The sequence below is a fragment of the Podarcis muralis genome, chromosome 11 (assembly GCF_964188315.1).
Source record: "Podarcis muralis chromosome 11, rPodMur119.hap1.1, whole genome shotgun sequence".
NCBI classification, from domain to species: Eukaryota; Metazoa; Chordata; class Lepidosauria; order Squamata; family Lacertidae; genus Podarcis; species Podarcis muralis.
This window is the reverse complement of record NC_135665.1, coordinates 40,176,012-40,194,055: the sequence shown is the minus strand read 5'-3', so window position 1 is coordinate 40,194,055 and position 18,044 is coordinate 40,176,012. Positions and strand designations below refer to the sequence as shown.

Below are 18,044 nucleotides of genomic sequence, written 5' to 3'. Positions count from 1 at the left end.
TCAGGAATCCATTGAAATCCATAAGTCTCCAGGGGTGAACCATAATAGTGGGTCTTCCATCTCTACAGAGGGAGGTTGGTACCATTATCCCAACCCCACCAGGAAGTGGCCTGATCATGACTAGGGCATCACAGAAACCCTTCCTATTTCCAGACCATCAGCTTCGTCACCAGGGGCAAAAAAACAAGTTGTCCTGCGCTATGGGTCAGGGTTGGTGACCACTTGAGACAGCCCCATGGTTGTCATGGAGGCCATGAGGGCCAGAGCCAGACCAACAAGAGCAGCCTCCGCATGGATGTTTAAATCCCCCAGGACAATATTTCTAGTGTTCTCCAGTGTGACACCAGAGGCTGCTTGCATTAGCTCTGTTAGGGAGACTACTGGGCAACAGCATCGCCAGTCTCTCTCTCTGGTTTGACATCAAGTGTCAAACCAAAGGCCAGCCCCCGAATGAAGATGTCTCCTGGTAAGCATGGCCAAAGATCAGTGAACCACAGCAACACCCCCACCTTGATCCCTGAGGCTGCGCTTATGCTGTACCAAGTTATGCTGAATAGATGTCACAAGTCAATGTTGAATGATAGAATGTTAAAAAAAGATTGACAATTTGTATCTCTCTCTGCTAGATGAGATCAACTGGCCAGAAAAAGATGAAGCACCACCTCCGGATGCCCAGGAACTGATTACTTTGCTTCTGAGACAAAACCCCTTGGAGAGATTGGGAACAGGTTAGAAAGCATGGTTTTTACACTCATGTTTACCAAGATGATAGAAATAGTATCTTATTGTTTGGGGCCTTTTATCTTGCTCTTTTTGACTAAGAAATACCTTACAGTGAATGCATTATGAACATGTATTACAAGGGCAACATTTAGTTTTGTTTCACTGGTAATGTTTTAAGAAAGCAGTCATTTGACCAGACTCTACAGTGCACTGTTCCTGTTGTGCTTTTTCAACATATTTTTTGATGAATACTGAGACTGCTTTTCACACACTAAACATATTTTCTTAAGGAAAATGCCAGTGACAGCACTTCTGCAACCTGAGATCATAATGCCTGCAAAGGGTCAAATGTAGGTTTGTATAGACAATGCTGTTTCCCAATCACATCACAGTCTATTAATAGATCCCCAGTTCTGAATTTTTTTTTTTTGTGTGTGTGTGTGTGTGTGTGTGTGTGTGTATATATATATAATTATTATTGTTATTGAAAGTTCAAAAAATACATAACCATACATGCACCAAACACGGTGAGGCACAAACAAAAAAGAAACTGAACCCATTAAAAGGGGAAAACAAGAGGGGAGAAAACCCAAAACTGTATGTTTGTGATGAAAGCAACTACTCCTATTAAATATCCTGGTGTTTGTGATGATGGAGTGGACACATATCCACCCTGTGGGTATTTCACTAAAGTTTCTGCTTCAGGCATTGGAAGACATGCTACTGGGTCTGAAATAAATGATCTGCAGAAACAACTGAAGTGCCAATCAGCAGTGGGATTCTGGAAGTCCTATCCTGAACCCTTTTCTGTCCCTGAAAATGTATCTGATCTATGTGCTTTATGTCTTGTTTGGCTACTCACTCAGTCCACCTCACTCATACATACAGAAGAAGCCATACATAACCCCATGCCTGAACTCTGTAGTGATATACAAACCAAAAGGCACAGGTGGGACCATTTCTTCACAAGGGGGACCATAGCTACTACTCTCCTGGCTGTATAATGCATCTTGGCACCCATAGCACATTGACTGAGCTGTACCAAACTTTAAGGAAACCCATACATCTCCCACTATACAGAGGCAGTGTCTAGTAATTGCACTTCAGCAGAGAGCCCAGACTGGCTGGGTCCTCTTCTATAGCATATCAAAGTTTACATCATGGTTAATCAATATAGAATGCCATTTTCATGTGCCACAGTTAACGCTGTCAAAACAATTATCTCAGTAGATCCTAGTGTGAGTGACTGAACTTTTCTTTTGACTAATACAAAGAAAAGGCTTGAGTTTGAGTCACATAATGCTTTCTTATCCTCTTCATTCAGTGCAATTCTTTTGCAGAAGCAAAAAACAGGAGAAATTGAAGGAGATAAAAGGAAAGGGGTGATGAATACAGCTATGTCTTTTGTACTATGGACTGGCTGTAATTTGTGTTCCAGTTTTTCATAGAGAGATTGATAATGTGCTGGTAATAGCAGTGCTGGTTGCCTTGGTTTGTGATAAAGTTGTGCGTATAAAGAGAGACTGAAAAGTGTTTCTTTGAATGACAGTATTATGCATTTAGAGAATGTGCATTTAAGTTGGGGTGAAAATTTGACAGTCACAATTTTTGGTGAGTCTAGATTGTTTGACATTTGGAATGCTGTGCAAAAGTGACTTTAAAAAAATTGGAAATAATATTGTTTTGGAAATTAATGCATTTGGCATTTGCCTAAAACCAGTTGTCAGATTGTGGTAAACTTCTGACTTTCACTGTTATTCTAGATCAGAGGTTCTCAAACTCTGGTCCATGGCCCACTAGTAGTCCATGAGATTCCTTCTGGTGGTCTGGAACGTATCTGTGGATTTGGTTCTTTTTATTGCTATTATTTATGAGTCCCCCCCCAAAAAAAATACAAGCATACATTGGTTTCCAAAGTACTTGTAAATTACATTTTTGACACATACAACAATAACAAAAACCCATTAACCCTTCCCTTCCCTTCCCCCTAAACATTTCAGGTAGCCAATCTGGACCAGGTTCACAATATAAAAACAGAGGATGAAAAACACAAAAGGCATAAAAAGAATAAAAAACCAATACCCCCCCCCCAAGGTCTTCTTAGAAAGTCAATCTATAACTGTTATGTAGTGTCTGGATTTGTGATTGAAGGAAAGAGACGGCACCTTCACCATATAAAATATTCATATAACTTTTAATTGTATTTTTATTGCTTCTTTTAAAATAAAAAGAAATGAAAGAAGCAATAAAGTACAATTAAAAAACATACAGCATCTAGCACAGCACATTACAATTGATAAAACAGGCAAAAAAAAAGAATCATTGTGTTTATCATTAATTACCCACCAGCAATTTTCATGTCTGTAAGAAAAAAAAGTTTGCAAACTACTGTTCTAGATACTATGCAAAATACTGTACCTGTTGAGTGCAGAAACACCAAAGAATTGGCTAACCAGTTCAATCCATTATATATAATTCAGCTCCCTTTCCCCTCTCCATTGCATATTGGCCCAAATTGTCCCCTCAGTGTACAACTACCAAAAAATAAATAAATTGTTTTTAAGGAAAAGGATAGCCTTTTTAACAGGGAATAAAGTTTAAAATATAGACAACAAAATGAACATCAAATAAAAATGCAAGATCCCCAATGTTTATTTCCCAGTGTGTTGTTAATATTATTTCATATGACATAGTGGGTGTTTTTATTTTTTTCCGATATCACAGACATTGTGTTGCTTCTAACTTACCTTAGCTCAGGCTATCCCCTGAAGAAGAATATGAAAATGTAGTTCACAAAAGTAATTAAACAGTTGGTAATATTCACAGACTATTTTTTCAATATTAAAACAAATAGCTCAAGTTTCTAATGTATTCTTACTGGTTTGTTTAATGCTTTGCTTCTGTGTCAAAGTAAATACCGGTTCTGGTGTACATTTTACCTACTTAAGATGGACTGGGAAGCAGTCTCAAGTTTTTGTAGTTTGTTTTCTAAAGACAGATTAATCCAAGATAATCATTTAAAAATGACAACATGGCAACCGTTTTAGAAATAAATGGTATTATTATGTTAAAATAAATATGACTGAATAATTTATTTGTAGAATTAATCCAGACAGGCTTCTCTTGCTCCCCCAGGTGGTGCTTATGAGGTGAAACAGCACCCGTTCTTCCAAAACTTAGATTGGAATAGTTTGCTGAGACAGAAGGCAGAATTCATTCCTCAGCTGGAATCTGAAGATGACACAAGCTACTTTGACAGTATGTTTCATTTTCTACAGAAGCGATAATTTTAATTCTATGTTTTACTGTCCTAGAAGCTGACTGTATTAACAAAAATAAAACTGTCCTTCAGTTAGTTTTCAAACTACAGTAATTCTGACAGATTGTCCTGTATTTTATAGCTCGTTCTGAGAAATACCACCACATGGAAACTGAAGAAGAGGATGATACAAATGATGAAGATTTTAATTTGGAGATTAGGCAGTTTTCCTCATGTTCGCATCGATTTTCAAAAGTAAGCATTTGCATGTTCCATAAGATATACCAAATTTGTGGTGAGTGTAATGCATGAGAAAACAGAAGAAAAGTGTAGTGGTGAATTATTGAGAGGCATTTTTGGCACGTCCATTGAAGGGTTTTAAAAAAATGATCTTCCTGTAAATACTACTACTGTTAATTTATTATGGTTTACTTTACTAGGGCTGTTTGAGAAAATATCCAAATTATTGGATATTAAGTAAATATATAAGTAAATATATTAGCATTATATATTTCAGTTCCTTCAAACAAATACAAAAATGGTCACACTTCATAGCAAACCCTAAGCTTTCTTCCATTGTACCCAGCCAGGTGATTTGTCAAAAGACAATAAGCGTCCCCCCATTCTGCACCTGTATCTTGCTCCTTTGTGAGTTCATCATGTTTCCATATGATGAGTATGTGAGATCAAAAGAGGAAAGTAACTAAAAGCATTGTTCCTGGATTTTTAAAGTGAGAAAGTAATGAAGAAGAGACCCCGTACGAAAATAGTAAAAGCTAATATTTAGGTCTTAGTTCAGTTTTAACTTTTATAAAATAAGTTTCAGCAGTTTTGAGCATAATTATTGCAGTATTGAATATATAAAGATGAATATTCTGGGTGGTTTAACTTAGTTATTCCATAGTATAGCACTAAGGGCTAAGGTGAAACTGTGAAGCTCCCTCGTTATTTTTGCTATTGGATGTTGCATGCTGTTCTCTTTACAGTATCGGAATGTGTTTTTCTCTATGTTACTATATTTGCTATTCTTTTGTTATGTTGTTATGTAAATGTGGGTATGTTATTGTTTTGCTGCGTTATAATGAAATTGTTTTGTAGTGTGTGTTTGAAACGTATCCCTATTTCTTTGTTGCAAGCCTCTTTAAGCATATTTCTGTGCATAGAAAAATGGTATACAAATAAAGTGAATGAATGAGTACGTAAGCGTACAGTGAGGGGGATAAGTATTTGATCCCCTGCTAAATTTGCCCATTGAGTTTGCGAGTTGAGTTGATGCCAAAGAGCTTGATTTTGGTCTCATCTGACCACAACACTTTCACCCAGTTCTCCTCTGGGTCATTCAAATGTGCACTGGCAAACTGCAGATGGGCCTGTACATGTGCTGTCTTGAGCAAGGGGACCTTGTGGGCTCTGCAAGATCTCAGTCCTTCATGGCGTAGTGTGTTACCAACTGTTTTCATGGTGACTATGGTCCCAGCTGCCCTGAGATCATTGACAAATTCCCACCGTGTAGTTCTGGGCTGCTTCATCACCATTCTCCTGATCATTGCAACTCCACGAGATGAGATCTTGCATGGAGCCCCAGACCGAGGGAGGTTGACAGTTATTTTGTGTTTCTTCCATCTGCGAATTATTGCACCAACTGTTGTCACCTTCTCACCAAGTTGCTTGGCAATAGTTTTGTAGCCCAGTCCAGCCTTGTGCAGGTCTGCAATCTTGTCCCTGACATCCTTGGACAGCTCTTTGGTCTTGGTCATGGTGACTACTTTGGAATCTGCTGGATTGATTGCTTCTGTTGACAGGTGGTTTTGTCTTCTGGGTTTCTGGGGGTTTTCCTGTTGTTATTCTGTCTCTCACAGCTACAATAAACCTACCATTAAAATTATGGACTGGACATTTCTTTGTCAGAGGGCAAAAGGGCAAATTTATCAGGGGATCAAATACTCCCCCCCCACTGTAATTATGTCCACCCCGAGTACACTGTTGTTGTTTTTAAGGGAAGGGCAGGAGCAGTTTTAACATCTTAAAATATGTATGCTTTTTATAGTTTGTCTGCTATTACAGTACCTTCTCTAAACCCCTGTGATGTGATGGGCTATATGTGTAAATAAATAAACTCAGTGGGTGACTGTATACAATTTCCAAATGCTTTTTGCAGAATATGATTAAATGCAAGGGATTTTAAAGTTTCTGTTCCTCTTGTGCATAGTTATATGCTTCCCTATCTGTAGAAATCCATAATCCCCATTCATCTGTAGAGCCAATTTAAGAATGGGCAAGCGGGAAAAGCAAGAGAAGGTCTTGCTTTCCGTCTAGTGATGTTAAACCTTTGTCATGACTTGGCAGCAGGAATCCAATTCTCAAACAGCAAGAAGCATTTAAATCTTCTCTTTGTGGATGGCTTCTGTGCATTTGTAAGATAGGATACTACAAGAATAGTATGATACTGATATCTTAAAAGCTCAACTTTTTTCATTGCAAACAAGCTCAATATGCAGGTTGTCAGATAAACAACTGGCTTTTTTATGGCCACCCCCCCCCCCGCCAAATCTCTAAATCATTTAGTCAAGTAATTTATTCTCATCTTCACAGTCAATTTCAGCTCACTCTCCCTACCACTTTGCATTCCTGAGTGATGGCCATTATATGACTTGCTGATATTTTTGTTTTCGTTTTTTCAGTGACTTTATGGTTAAGAAGTATTTGTGATATGCACTGATCCTATGATATAAAAATCCTGAAGCATCTATAGGTTTAGCATGCATGTCCATAGTACATAAAGTCAAAGGTGAAGAAGAAATGAGATGAATTCATGACAGAAAAGATGCCATTAGCTACCCTGTTGCTTAGCAAAGATACCAAGGAGAGTAGAATTGAAAATCATTTTAAGAACTTCATCTACTGAAGTCCTTTAAAACTCCAGGATACTGCCTATAAGTATTTAGAGCATGCAGAGCTCTGCATGATATGTATTTTTCTGAAGTTCTTTTAGATACAAACAACTGTTAGCTATCATTTCTTTTTCCCCCATGCACAGGTTTTTAGCAGTATAGATCGAGGAACTCGAAATCAAACTGCAGAGAAGGAAGATACAACAGAGAGAACAAAGAACGTAGTACTAACATCTGCAGAATCTTTAAGCTGGAGCTCAGAATATTCTGAAATGTAAGTATTTATTTCATATTTGTCCCCTGCCAATAGAGTATGTAGAGTTATCATAAAGTAACTTCACAATAATCCTATGAAGCAGATTAGGCCAAACTATAATGATATCTCAGAGACCAAACATAACATGAGATGTGTACAGTAAGGCATTGGTTCTCTCTTAACACCATTGTGTTTGATTAGTTTTACTGTTAATGCAACATTGCAAAATTTTGTGTTTTTCTGGTTTTGATTTGTGTTCACCTATTTAATTATATTGTGTAAATATCATTTTAAATGTAGGCAGCAACTATCTACATCTTTGTCTTCTGGTACTGAAAGTTCTAGGCAACGTCACAGTTCAGGGTTACTTCCAAAATTGTCAGTATCAGCTGAAGGAGATGAAGAAGAATCACCACGTTCTGCTGGATCCTGCAAAGATCAAGAAAAGGTTGCATTTGTCAGTGAGGAAATTGTTTTAGATGAAGTGGAGGTAACAACTCCAGCAAGCACAATCAGTAGCTCCACTCTGTCAGGTAAGATGGAAGTATTTTCTACAGCATGTATGTTTTGTTCATCTGTTTTGTATAAAGTTAGACATTTCATTTGACCTTCTCCTTCCTAAATTCCAAGATCAAAATTATGTCTTCAGTTTTAGGGCCAAACTACATGCGACACAAAATGCATAATCTAAATGGGTAATGGAACATTGGGGATTTCTCTTTTAATGAACAACATACATGGATGGCAGTGACTTTCATGGGCACTGTCTCATTAATTAATTGCTTCACTCATAGAAATGACTCCGTGTCTTACAGACATAATTGAAATGCTAAGACTATTTACAATAAACACAATAAAACATTAAAAGACAAACAAATAAAATAAAGGTCTAGACTCCTGCCCCATCAAAAGAGGCCACAAATACTTAAAAACTTTTCAAATTAAGTGTCAATAGCACAGGTAAAAATGAAAGCTTTGCATCACACTTACAACTAGACAAAGATGGTGTCAGGGAAGTTTCCTTTGGGAGAGCATTCCTCAAGTAGGGAACCACCACTGAAGAGGCCCATTTTCATGTTGCCACCCTCGGGACCTTCAGTGGAGGGGGCACTCAGAAAAGAGCTTCAGACGACAATCACAGAGTCTGGACCAGTTTATGTCAGGAGTGGCAGTTCTTGAAGTACAGTGGTACCTCGGTTACAGATGCTTCAGGTTACAGACTCTGCTAACCCAGAAATAGTACCTCGGGTTAAGAAATTTGCTTCAGGATGAGAACAGAAATCGCGTGGCGGTGGCGCGGCGGCAGCGGGAGGCCCCATTAGCTAAACTGGTACATCAGGTTAAGAACAGTTTCTGGTTAAGAGTGGACCTTCAGAACGAATTAAGTTCTTAACCAGACGTACCACTGTATTGGGTTCCTGAGCTATATAAGGCTTTATAGCTCAAATCTAGCATTTTAATTAAGCCTGGAAATTAATTGGAAGCCAGTGCAGTTGGGCTAAGGTTGGTGTTATGTGCTCAGAACATCTTGCTCCAGGAAGCAACCTGGCTGCTGAATTCTGCACCAGCTGCAGTTTCTGAACCATCTTCAAAGGCATCCCCATCTATAGCACACTGCAGTAATGATATTTCAGAAACTTCAGCCTATAGAACAAACCTTGGCTACAGCTTGTTGGTAAGAAAGATAGACTTTAAGCATGCTAAGCCAGACCTTGGGTTAGGTGCCACATTGAGCCAAAACCTCTTGAGAGGAGCACATTGGATGTGATTTTGTCTTCAGGAGCTAGCATGTTTATGTCAAGACATGATTTGGTAAGTATGATGTGCAAACATGGCCATTGCCAGTGTAGGCCTAGTGATCAATTTTTTGCTTATAAAAAAATATTTATGGATCATTGATTCATCAGCTACAATTGTTACCGATGACAGCGTAAATCACCTAACCTAGGAATAGACACTTCACATAAAAGAGTATGATACATTTTGTTCATTGTTAAATTATTATATTTTTAGTTGTATAAGTCTTGCATAAACACTTACATGACAGTATAAATTGTGCAGGACATCTTAGCTTTTCACTACTTTCCCTATCAAGTATATTTATTCAAAGTCTAAAGTTGTAGATTTCCACAAATACAGGGAGTTTAGTGCATGGAAGGGGAAGGAGACCATTGTTTTGGCTCACTCCTGATCCCTTGACATGGCTAACAATTAAGTCAATAGTGGGCATAACATTCTTAAGGCAGTCCTGTTTAGGGAAGCTTTTAATGTTTAATAGGTCATTGTATTTTAGTGTTTAGTTGGAAGCCACCCAATAATTATTATTATTATTATTATTATTATTATTAATATGCTTCTAGAAATGAGATTATTTTACAGTGTTGTTTGATTCTGCCCCAACCTCTTGGTTTGTTTGTTTCTTCAGTTTGTTTGTTCTTTGCTTTTGTGCAGTTGGAAGTTTTTCAGAGCACTTGGATCAGATAAATGGAAGAAGTGAGTGTGTGGACAGCACTGATAATTCCTCAAAGCCTTCCAATGAACAAGCATCTCATATGGCTCGTCAGCGATTAGAAACAACAGAGAAAAAGAAAATCTCTGGAAAAGTCACAAAGTCCCTCTCGGCCAGTGCTCTATCCCTTATGATTCCAGGAGGTAGAGATTATGATTATAACTATTAACTTGATGCTTGTATATGTTTGTATATACCCCTTTCCTCTTCATGCAATGTGATATTAGTGCAACTTTGCTAGGTATTTAATTTGAAGTCATATTTTTAAAATAATTATTTTTTTTGGTTTTTCTAAATAGGAGAATAATAATTTGTATATGTAGGGATCTCCATGGAAAATGAACAGGAAATTTTACTGTAAATGCACCTTTAAATCATTCAATCAGTTTTTAAAAATTCAAACCCAACAAAATATACATACAGTGGTACCTTGGTTTAAGAACAGCTTAGTTTATGGACAACTTGGATTAAGAACGCTGCAAACCTGGAAGTAGGTGTTTTGGTTTGTGAACTTTACCTTGGAATAAGAACATGTTTCACTTCCTGTTGAGTGTGTTCTATTGTAAATTGAGTCCCCCACTGCTATGGGAAAGCACACCTTGGTTTAAGAACGCTTTGGTTTAAGAATGGACTTCCAGAACAGATTAAGTTTGTAAACTTAAAGGTACTGTATTATTAAAGTGCCAAATGGGCAGCGCTGGGATATATTAAAGGTACTGTATTGTAAATGTTTTGGAAATTTATCTAGATTTGCGGGGGAGAGAATTATTTTTTTAAGCATCTGCTTAGTTTTCTAGTCTACATATGTAGGATGTATGAACATAAATTCAGAATGTAAACTTATATAGAGGACCATTTGTTCCAGATATATTTGGTGTGTCTCCTTTGGGAAGTCCAATGTCCCCCCATTCCGTGTCTTCAGATCCTTCGTCTTCTAGAGATTCTTCGCCTAGCCGTGATTCTTCAGCTGCTTCTGCAAGTCCTCATCAGCCTGTCATAATTCACACCTCAGGCAAGAAGTATGGATTTACTATCCGCGCAATCAGAGTGTATGTGGGTGATAGCGACATCTACACAGTACAGCATATTGTCTGGGTAAGGCTTATGTTTGTTGTTTCAAGTCTACATCCGATGAAAATGGCCCAACATGCTGGCATTCTTACAAGCTATCTGGGTCGCCTTGTAGAGGGCAGTATGTTCATTATATGCCATTCTAGACCAATATTAGAATTTTCTGTGCATCTGTTAAGTGCTCTCTTAACTCAGATATCTTATGTCCAGATCCAAAAAAGTTAATTGCATCACAGTCTGCTGCTTGCAGCTGAGCCACTTGATTTGCTTAGCCCAACATCCATTGGCTTCTCTAATCCATTTTCAAGTTCCATTTTCCATCTTACCTGGACACCAAAACAAAATTCTAAAATAATTTTATTTTTTACACCTGCCCATTACACACTCAATTTACATTATCCTCAACTTAGACAAAATCATATAATTCCAATAAGATTTCTGGTTCAGAAATACCTCTCTTTGCTTTCTAGAATGTTGAAGAAGGAAGTTCGGCTTATCATGCTGGATTGAAAGCTGGTGACCTCATCACACATATCAACGGAGAACCAGTGCATGGCCTTGTTCATACTGAAGTCATAGAACTGTTATTAAAGGTACAGTATTTATTTATTTATATTTTTTAAAGTTTTGTACAAGAAACCTGGTGCATACCATTCATTCAATAGATGCCTTTCCTTCTGGAGGCTGAAACTTAGTAGCTATTAGCAACTCGTGCTTATCCAGCCTTAAAGCTGATTTATCCAGGGCTCACCAAGTTGATTACAGTGAGAGCAATAAGATGCAGCCACAGGTTCGGTGCAGACCAGATCCCCATTGGAATATTTTGAACACAACCTTATCATATCATATATCCCAGCGCTGCCCATTTGGCACTTAAAATCATGAATCTAAATTTAAGGCAACCTAGCATTTAAGTAATTTATAAACATATTTTTGTGTTAGCTGGCTGTAATTTTAAATGGAGCATAAAGGCATCAAATAATTCCACTGCAATATTTGGTATGTCTTTCATATTCATCTCTTATTTGAAGCTAGAGGAGCTCTTAGAACCTATAAATAACTCAGTTATCACAACCCTCCTTTGGTGGTGGTTTTGAACCACATATATTTGGCTAGTCAAGTGGAAAATTGCTAAAAGCCTACGGATTAATAGAACCACTTAAACATAATAAAGCTGAAGCCTGAATGCTCCCCACACAGAGACGGGACATGCAGTGTAGGTGAAGATGCATTCCCAAGTCAATGAATAGAAAAATAGCACAAGTGTAATGATATAAAATGAAGCACTTCTTGCAATTATCAATCCTCTGAACTGTGTAATCCTATTTCATCCTCATTCAGTCTTTCTGATAACGGCTAACAAATGTCACTGCTGTATTAAAGCGGGTGTCCAGCAGCTGGCCCTTTCAATTGCACTCTAGTCCTTTCCATGTTTCTATCAAGTGCACCCTGTATGTAACTCTGTTTTTGTCATTTAGAAAAGCTAGGTGATTCAAAGCATGCTGCAACAAATTCACTGAGGGTTTTTTAATTATTATTTTAAAGGGTAGTATGAGGACCTGGCCTCTCCAGTTGTGTCACCATGTACAACTCTGATAGCGATTCTTTTCAGTAATTGTCTTAGTTGCTTGCAGCAAATAGATTACTCAGATGCAGCATCAATCCAGCAGGTGGTGAAAGAGAACGGGCCTACATACATACTTGAGCATGCGACTAATTCTCTCTCTCCCCCCCTACCCACATGGGAGTGAGATTTTAATTTTAACTCTCTGTTCTCCAAATAAGTGAATATGTCCTGCTGTCTTACTAGTGTCTAGTCTATATTACCCAGAAAGCACATCAGCATATTTGGGTCTGCCACTGCTTGGATTCTAAGCTTATAGGCAGGGTTCTTCATATATAATATACACTTGCTTTCCTTCTGTCAGTTTCTTTGTACTGGTCATCCATCAAGGCAAGCAAAGCAGTTTCACTTCCAGATTTGGGCTAGAATCCAGATTGACATGGATCTAGATCATCAGTTTGATTTGACTGTGCTTGGAGGTGACCCAGAACCACTTGTTCCAGCACTTTGCCTAACATTAGAAACCAGCCAGGTGTTGATAAAATCTTTTGCGGTCCAAGGAGACTTATTTCAGAAGTGGTCTTACAACCACTTCCTTCAAGGTGGCTAGAACTACATTCTTTGCTAACAAAGCATTTATAACCTCCTAAACTCAGCTTGAAGGGATGCGGGTTGCACTGTGGTCTAAACCACTGAGCCTAGGGCTTGCTGATCTGAAGGTTGGCGATTCAAATCCCTGCGACAGGGTGAGCTCCCGTCGCTCGGTCCCTGCTCCTGCCCACCTAGCAGTTCAAAAGCACGTCAAAGTGCAAGTAGATAAATAGGTACCACTCCAGTGGGAAGGTAAATGGTGTTTCCGTGCACTGCTCTGGTTCGCCAGAAGCAGCTTAGTCATGCTGGCCACATGACCCGGAAGCTGTCTGCGGACAAACGCCGGCTCCCTCGGCTGGTAAAATGAGATGAGTGCGCAACCCTAGAGTTGTCCGCAAGTGGACTTATGCTCAGGGGTCCCTTTACCTTTAAACTCAGCTTGAACAGTGCCTCCCTGGTAAATGTGGTAAGCCCTGAAAAATCAAGCTCACAAGTGAATCCACATCTTTAAATTGTAACAATTGAAACTCAAGCCACAAAACCAGACTATACTGTTCAATGGACCCTGATTTGACTCATTTAAAAAGTGGCATATAGCTCAGGGGTGAATGCAAGCAATTTTGGCCTCTCATTATCAAATGAACTATACAACCCTGCCACCTCATGGATGTAATTGAGCAGTTCTGGTAGCACTTTGAAAGCAAAATTGTACAGAGCTCAATGCATGTCCGCAGTGGTGCATCTGACATTGGAGCCAGAGTTCTGCTGAAGCCAAATGTTTTCAGCCAGTAGCCATTCAATGACACAATCGCAGGATTCAGTCCTTTTGAGCTTGATTGGTCCATGAAGAAGACATGCACTGCTTTCCTCCTAAAACAAAATGCTAAATTATAAACAGTTGAGCATGTTTGAAAAATACAAAGATCTTGGCCATGCCCAGTGGAATTTGACTTTTTCTCTTTGAAGAGCAGATCCTCACCACCACCACCAGCCCCCTCAGTTTCAAAAGAGATTTGTGGGACTGCTGTACAAGTTCAAAGCTCCCTTTGTTGTCTGTTACTGGTTGTGCAGTTGTTTGGATCTTGGCCACCATTTTTCAGTTCCCCTCTTGATCTCTTAGAGTTCTACAGCTGACTTCACTTGTAATGTAAAACTTAAGTGGAAGATAACAGCAGAAAGAAGAATTGCTCACTCTACAGATCTGGACTTGGAATTGCCTAGCTCAGTGAAATCACGGGCTCAGTGCTGTATTAATAAGCAGTAGTAGTTAGCTTGCTGACCTATGACGTATTCTTCCACCTATGAACTCCACTATATATTACCACATCATCCAGATTATAACATGGTGCTGTCAAAGTGGAGGGGTGATGAAAATGTTCCCTCCAAAAGCCCCGTAAGCAAGGACTGGTATAATAAGAGGATGACTCGGGTAGGTGGGACCAGTAAAGATCAATGATTGCTGGTGGTATTGATGTAAGAGGAAACTTTCTTCCTGACTATGTAATGGTGCACATCTCCTGATCTGCTGTTCTGTTTGGAAGAATATGGTTCAGTAACAACTTACGCCTTGAAAATTCTTACTTGACAGAGTGGCAATAAAGTGTCAATTACTACAACAGCCTTTGAGAATACTTCAATAAAAACAGGACCAGCTAGAAGAAATAGCTATAGGGGCCGAATGGTTAGACGGAGTAAGAAAACGAAAAAGAAGGAGAGTTTGGAAAGGTAAGTTGTGGTTGCTTAATACAGAATAAATTGAAGTTTGTTTTCTTTGCTATTAAGAGGGAGGTGTTGTGGTACCAGTCGCACCACCACCCCTCCCGTTGCATGGCTACAGCTAGTGTATAATGAACAAACTCAAGCAGACAACATTCTGCAATTTTATTGATTCCGGATGTAGGTGGATTTTGGCTCTGGCATTGTGTGTATATCCACTTCAGCATCCTGCCAGGGGGCTGAAACTTTTCAGGGTTGCACCAAGGATTATGGCCTCCGCAAGACGCCAGTCTACCGTGAAGGCCATCCTAAGGCTGCCTCTGGAAGCTCTATGGCCTGTCTGCCCCACACTTGGCTTCTGGACAGAGATTCCCAGCAAGACCCCTCTAACGGGGTTCCTGGAATATGCCACTGGTTCGGATCCAGGTGGTGCATCAATTCACCCTAAATCTTGATGAGTAGTATTCCACCCAATGCCTTAACCGCTGAAAGTTTTTGCTGTCGGTGAGGCAAAAGTTGCAAACGAGGCTAATCTGTTTGCAGGCAAATTCCTTCCTGGCTCTGAATATGGCAACCATTGGTAACCATAGCAAGGTCAGGTAATACAAAAGGCAAAACGTGGTTAAAACAAGCAACCAAGAAAGCAAAATATTGTTAGATTTGATGGTAACACCAAGTGGCCTAGAATGCAAAACAAGAAAATTACAGTAGCATAAGAGGGAGGGAGGGTTTGCCAACTGTGCTGGATGTGCCCGGTGCAGTTGGCTTTTATGCATCGCTGGTGGACTGGCATGGAAACTTCTGGCTCAGGGTCCACCGGCAAGGATCTGCCTGCTTGGGGACCCCTGATTGGCTGATTCAAAACTGGGGTTTTGGCAGGCAGTCCTGCCTTGCCTTGCCATGCAGCCATCCAGGGTGGATTTTAACAGCTACCTGACCCCTGACTGCCCGACGATAGTGGCAGACCCGCAAGGGACTGCAGTCGCCACTCACACAGAATAGGGTAAGCGGTCATTTCATCTCAAATATGAAGGCAAGTCCAGTGGTCCAATCAAGTTTAGTAGTAAGTCAAACCCAGTAGTTCAGTCCAGGTTGGTGCTGCCAGTTCCAAGAGAGGGCAAGGCAAAACTGCTCAGGATTCTGAAGAGTTACCTGTTCCAAGTGTTGACTAGAACTCCTGTTGTCTCAGCAGCATCCTGAAGTCTTATTAGCAAGATACCTCCTGTTAGTGCCTTTCCCCTTGAGAAGCTGCCTGTTCATTCAAAGCAGGGTGGGCATCCTCCAGCCAGTGGGCCAAGCTTGGCCTGCCAGATATCCAGATTCATCTCATGTGGCACTTTCCCTATAGCACTCCTCTCTACCTGTCCCAAACCTGATGTCAGTACACAACTGGGAGCCTTAAAGTATGCTTCTCAACTGTGTACTGGCAAGAGAAAGCAGCCTTTGGGTCTCCCACCCACCAGCTGATAGGCAGTATAGCCAATGCCTGCAGGGAACTTGCTCAGGTAGCCAATGCCAACAGAAAGCATCTCTTCTGTGCAGCACTCCCTACCTGACAGCCCTTTGGCTGAAAACCCTTTTTCCCACTTTGCACAGTGGTTCCCAAGCACCCAACCACCCAACAGCTAGCTAGTTGCCAGGTGGGAATCACTGCACAAGGGATGCTTTTTTAATTTAAGAGATCAATAAATTACAAAGCAAACTAACCATACATTCCCTTAAATTATATGGATAGATCAGTCAAAACAAGAAGAAAGATGCATAATTTTTCAGACATTATAATTATGTCATGTGAATGACATGTCACGTGGGTTGTCCTGTCCACCACCTCAAAGTTGACCCATAGGGTGGAGCCAGATAAGGACCCGGCCCACAGAGTCAAAAAGGTTCTCAACCCCGATGTAAAGTCCTGTTCCGTAACCAGTGGCTCCTGTGGCATGAAGGTGGGGTTGTGGCCAGAGAACATGACACCGCCTCTAATTGGAACCTTACAATTGTACATTGTTCTGTTTGTATTGTGAAACTGCACTGAGATATTTCATAGGAAGTGATTCATAAATGAAATTAAACTGTGATGAGTTTTTCAGAACTTAAAATTTGGGGGTTAGGTTTATTTTTAAATTCTGTTGTCACCTGCAACAGTGACAACTTTTTTCCTTTTCTTTTAATTTATTATTTAAATAAATAATTTTTGCATTAAAAGCCACATGGTACAAATCAGAGCTCTAATACCACAAGATCTGAGTTTGTAGAGTTTACGCAACTGCGGTTCTAAAACTTTGGCTGCAGTGTTGCCTAAAACCTTGGTAGTCGTATCATGTTTTTTCACTCCTTGTGGGTAAATGAAATGTTGTTATCACTGAGATGGTACTATGACAGCCTGCTTTTGCCGTGTTGTTGGGAGCGTGTTTTACAGAAGAGCTCTTGTCTTCACATTAGGAGAAGATCTCTCTTCAAAAAGCTGGCTAAGCAGCCTTCGCCCCTCCTTCATACTAGTCGGAGTTTCTCCTGCCTGAACCGATCTCTCTCATCAGGGGAGAGCTTACCTGGTTCTCCAACTCACAGCTTGTCTCCCCGCTCACCAACACCCAGCCTCCGCTCCACCCCCGATTTCCCCTCAGGTGAGTATGGATGTCAGGGACTTGGCAGAGGAGGAATAGTGGAGACTGCCTCCCCAGCCTGACCCTTCCAGAGAAGAAGAAGACAGCTCAGAATAACAACAGGGGTTTGAGGGAAAATACAGCTCAGAGACAGATGAGGGGAAAAGCTGGGAAATAATGGGTGAGGAGAGGGAGGAAGAAGAAGCACTAGGGGGGACGACAGCTGACAGAGACAGTGTCTTTAGAAAGCATTTCAGAACCCCCCTTACCAGAACCCGGCGAGCATTGAAAGTAGGAGAGCAAAGAGCTCAAAGGCAGAGGCCACTTTTCAGCACCTGTAGCGATGGCGCACGAGAGAGAGGGAAGGGGTGGAGACTCACTCAGGACAACGCCATTATTCCAAGAGGCTGCATTCCCAAGCCTCTCTCTGTAAATACTGAATAAAAAGCAGATGGTAAGGACTTTTCCTTGTCTTATCTGTTCCTGGCAAGCTGCCGTTAAGGTTGGTTCCTCTGATGCCTGACAATAGATACCCAATGGAAGGAAAGCGGGATTATCTAATGAAACCCAAGGGCCAACTGTGGCTGCACTCAGATGCTCACACACGAGCAGGCTTTCACAGCCACTTCTTTTCTTCCAAAAGAAAAAGGCCGAAACGAAACAACCAACTTTGAGAATTCCTATGAATTCTTGAACTAGAGGAAAAATATAAAAAAAATCTTAAGCCAGCAAATATTGCTGCAGTGCAGTTTTCATTATGTCATCTATTCTGTATTTCTTTTTTTGCTTCACTTCCCAGAACATGTTTCAGATGGCCTCTGGGTTGATGCTCTCCCTCAGTAGTCCAAAACCCCAGCTAATCAC

At 40.2% G+C, this 18,044-nt stretch overlaps 1 protein-coding gene across 19 annotated transcripts in view; it reads left to right on the top strand.

Moving 5' to 3' along the window:
• Positions 1-18,044, top strand: part of MAST4 (microtubule associated serine/threonine kinase family member 4) — a 197,412-nt gene that overhangs the window by 172,936 nt on the left and 6,432 nt on the right. For 16 of the 19 annotated variants that reach the window (XM_077936318.1, XM_077936322.1, XM_028749225.2 and 13 more), the window contains 10 exons: positions 627-728; positions 3,859-3,981; positions 4,125-4,237; positions 7,020-7,147; positions 7,430-7,662; positions 9,581-9,781; positions 10,504-10,733; positions 11,180-11,302; positions 14,453-14,589; positions 17,020-17,201. In XM_077936318.1, the coding sequence (XP_077792444.1) occupies positions 627-728; positions 3,859-3,981; positions 4,125-4,237; positions 7,020-7,147; positions 7,430-7,662; positions 9,581-9,781; positions 10,504-10,733; positions 11,180-11,302; positions 14,453-14,589; positions 17,020-17,201 (1,572 nt within the window). The remainder of the gene's footprint in view (positions 1-626; positions 729-3,858; positions 3,982-4,124; positions 4,238-7,019; positions 7,148-7,429; positions 7,663-9,580; positions 9,782-10,503; positions 10,734-11,179; positions 11,303-14,452; positions 14,590-17,019; positions 17,202-18,044) is intronic. The other 3 variants (XM_077936320.1, XM_028749227.2, XM_077936321.1) reach the window with 2 other exon arrangements.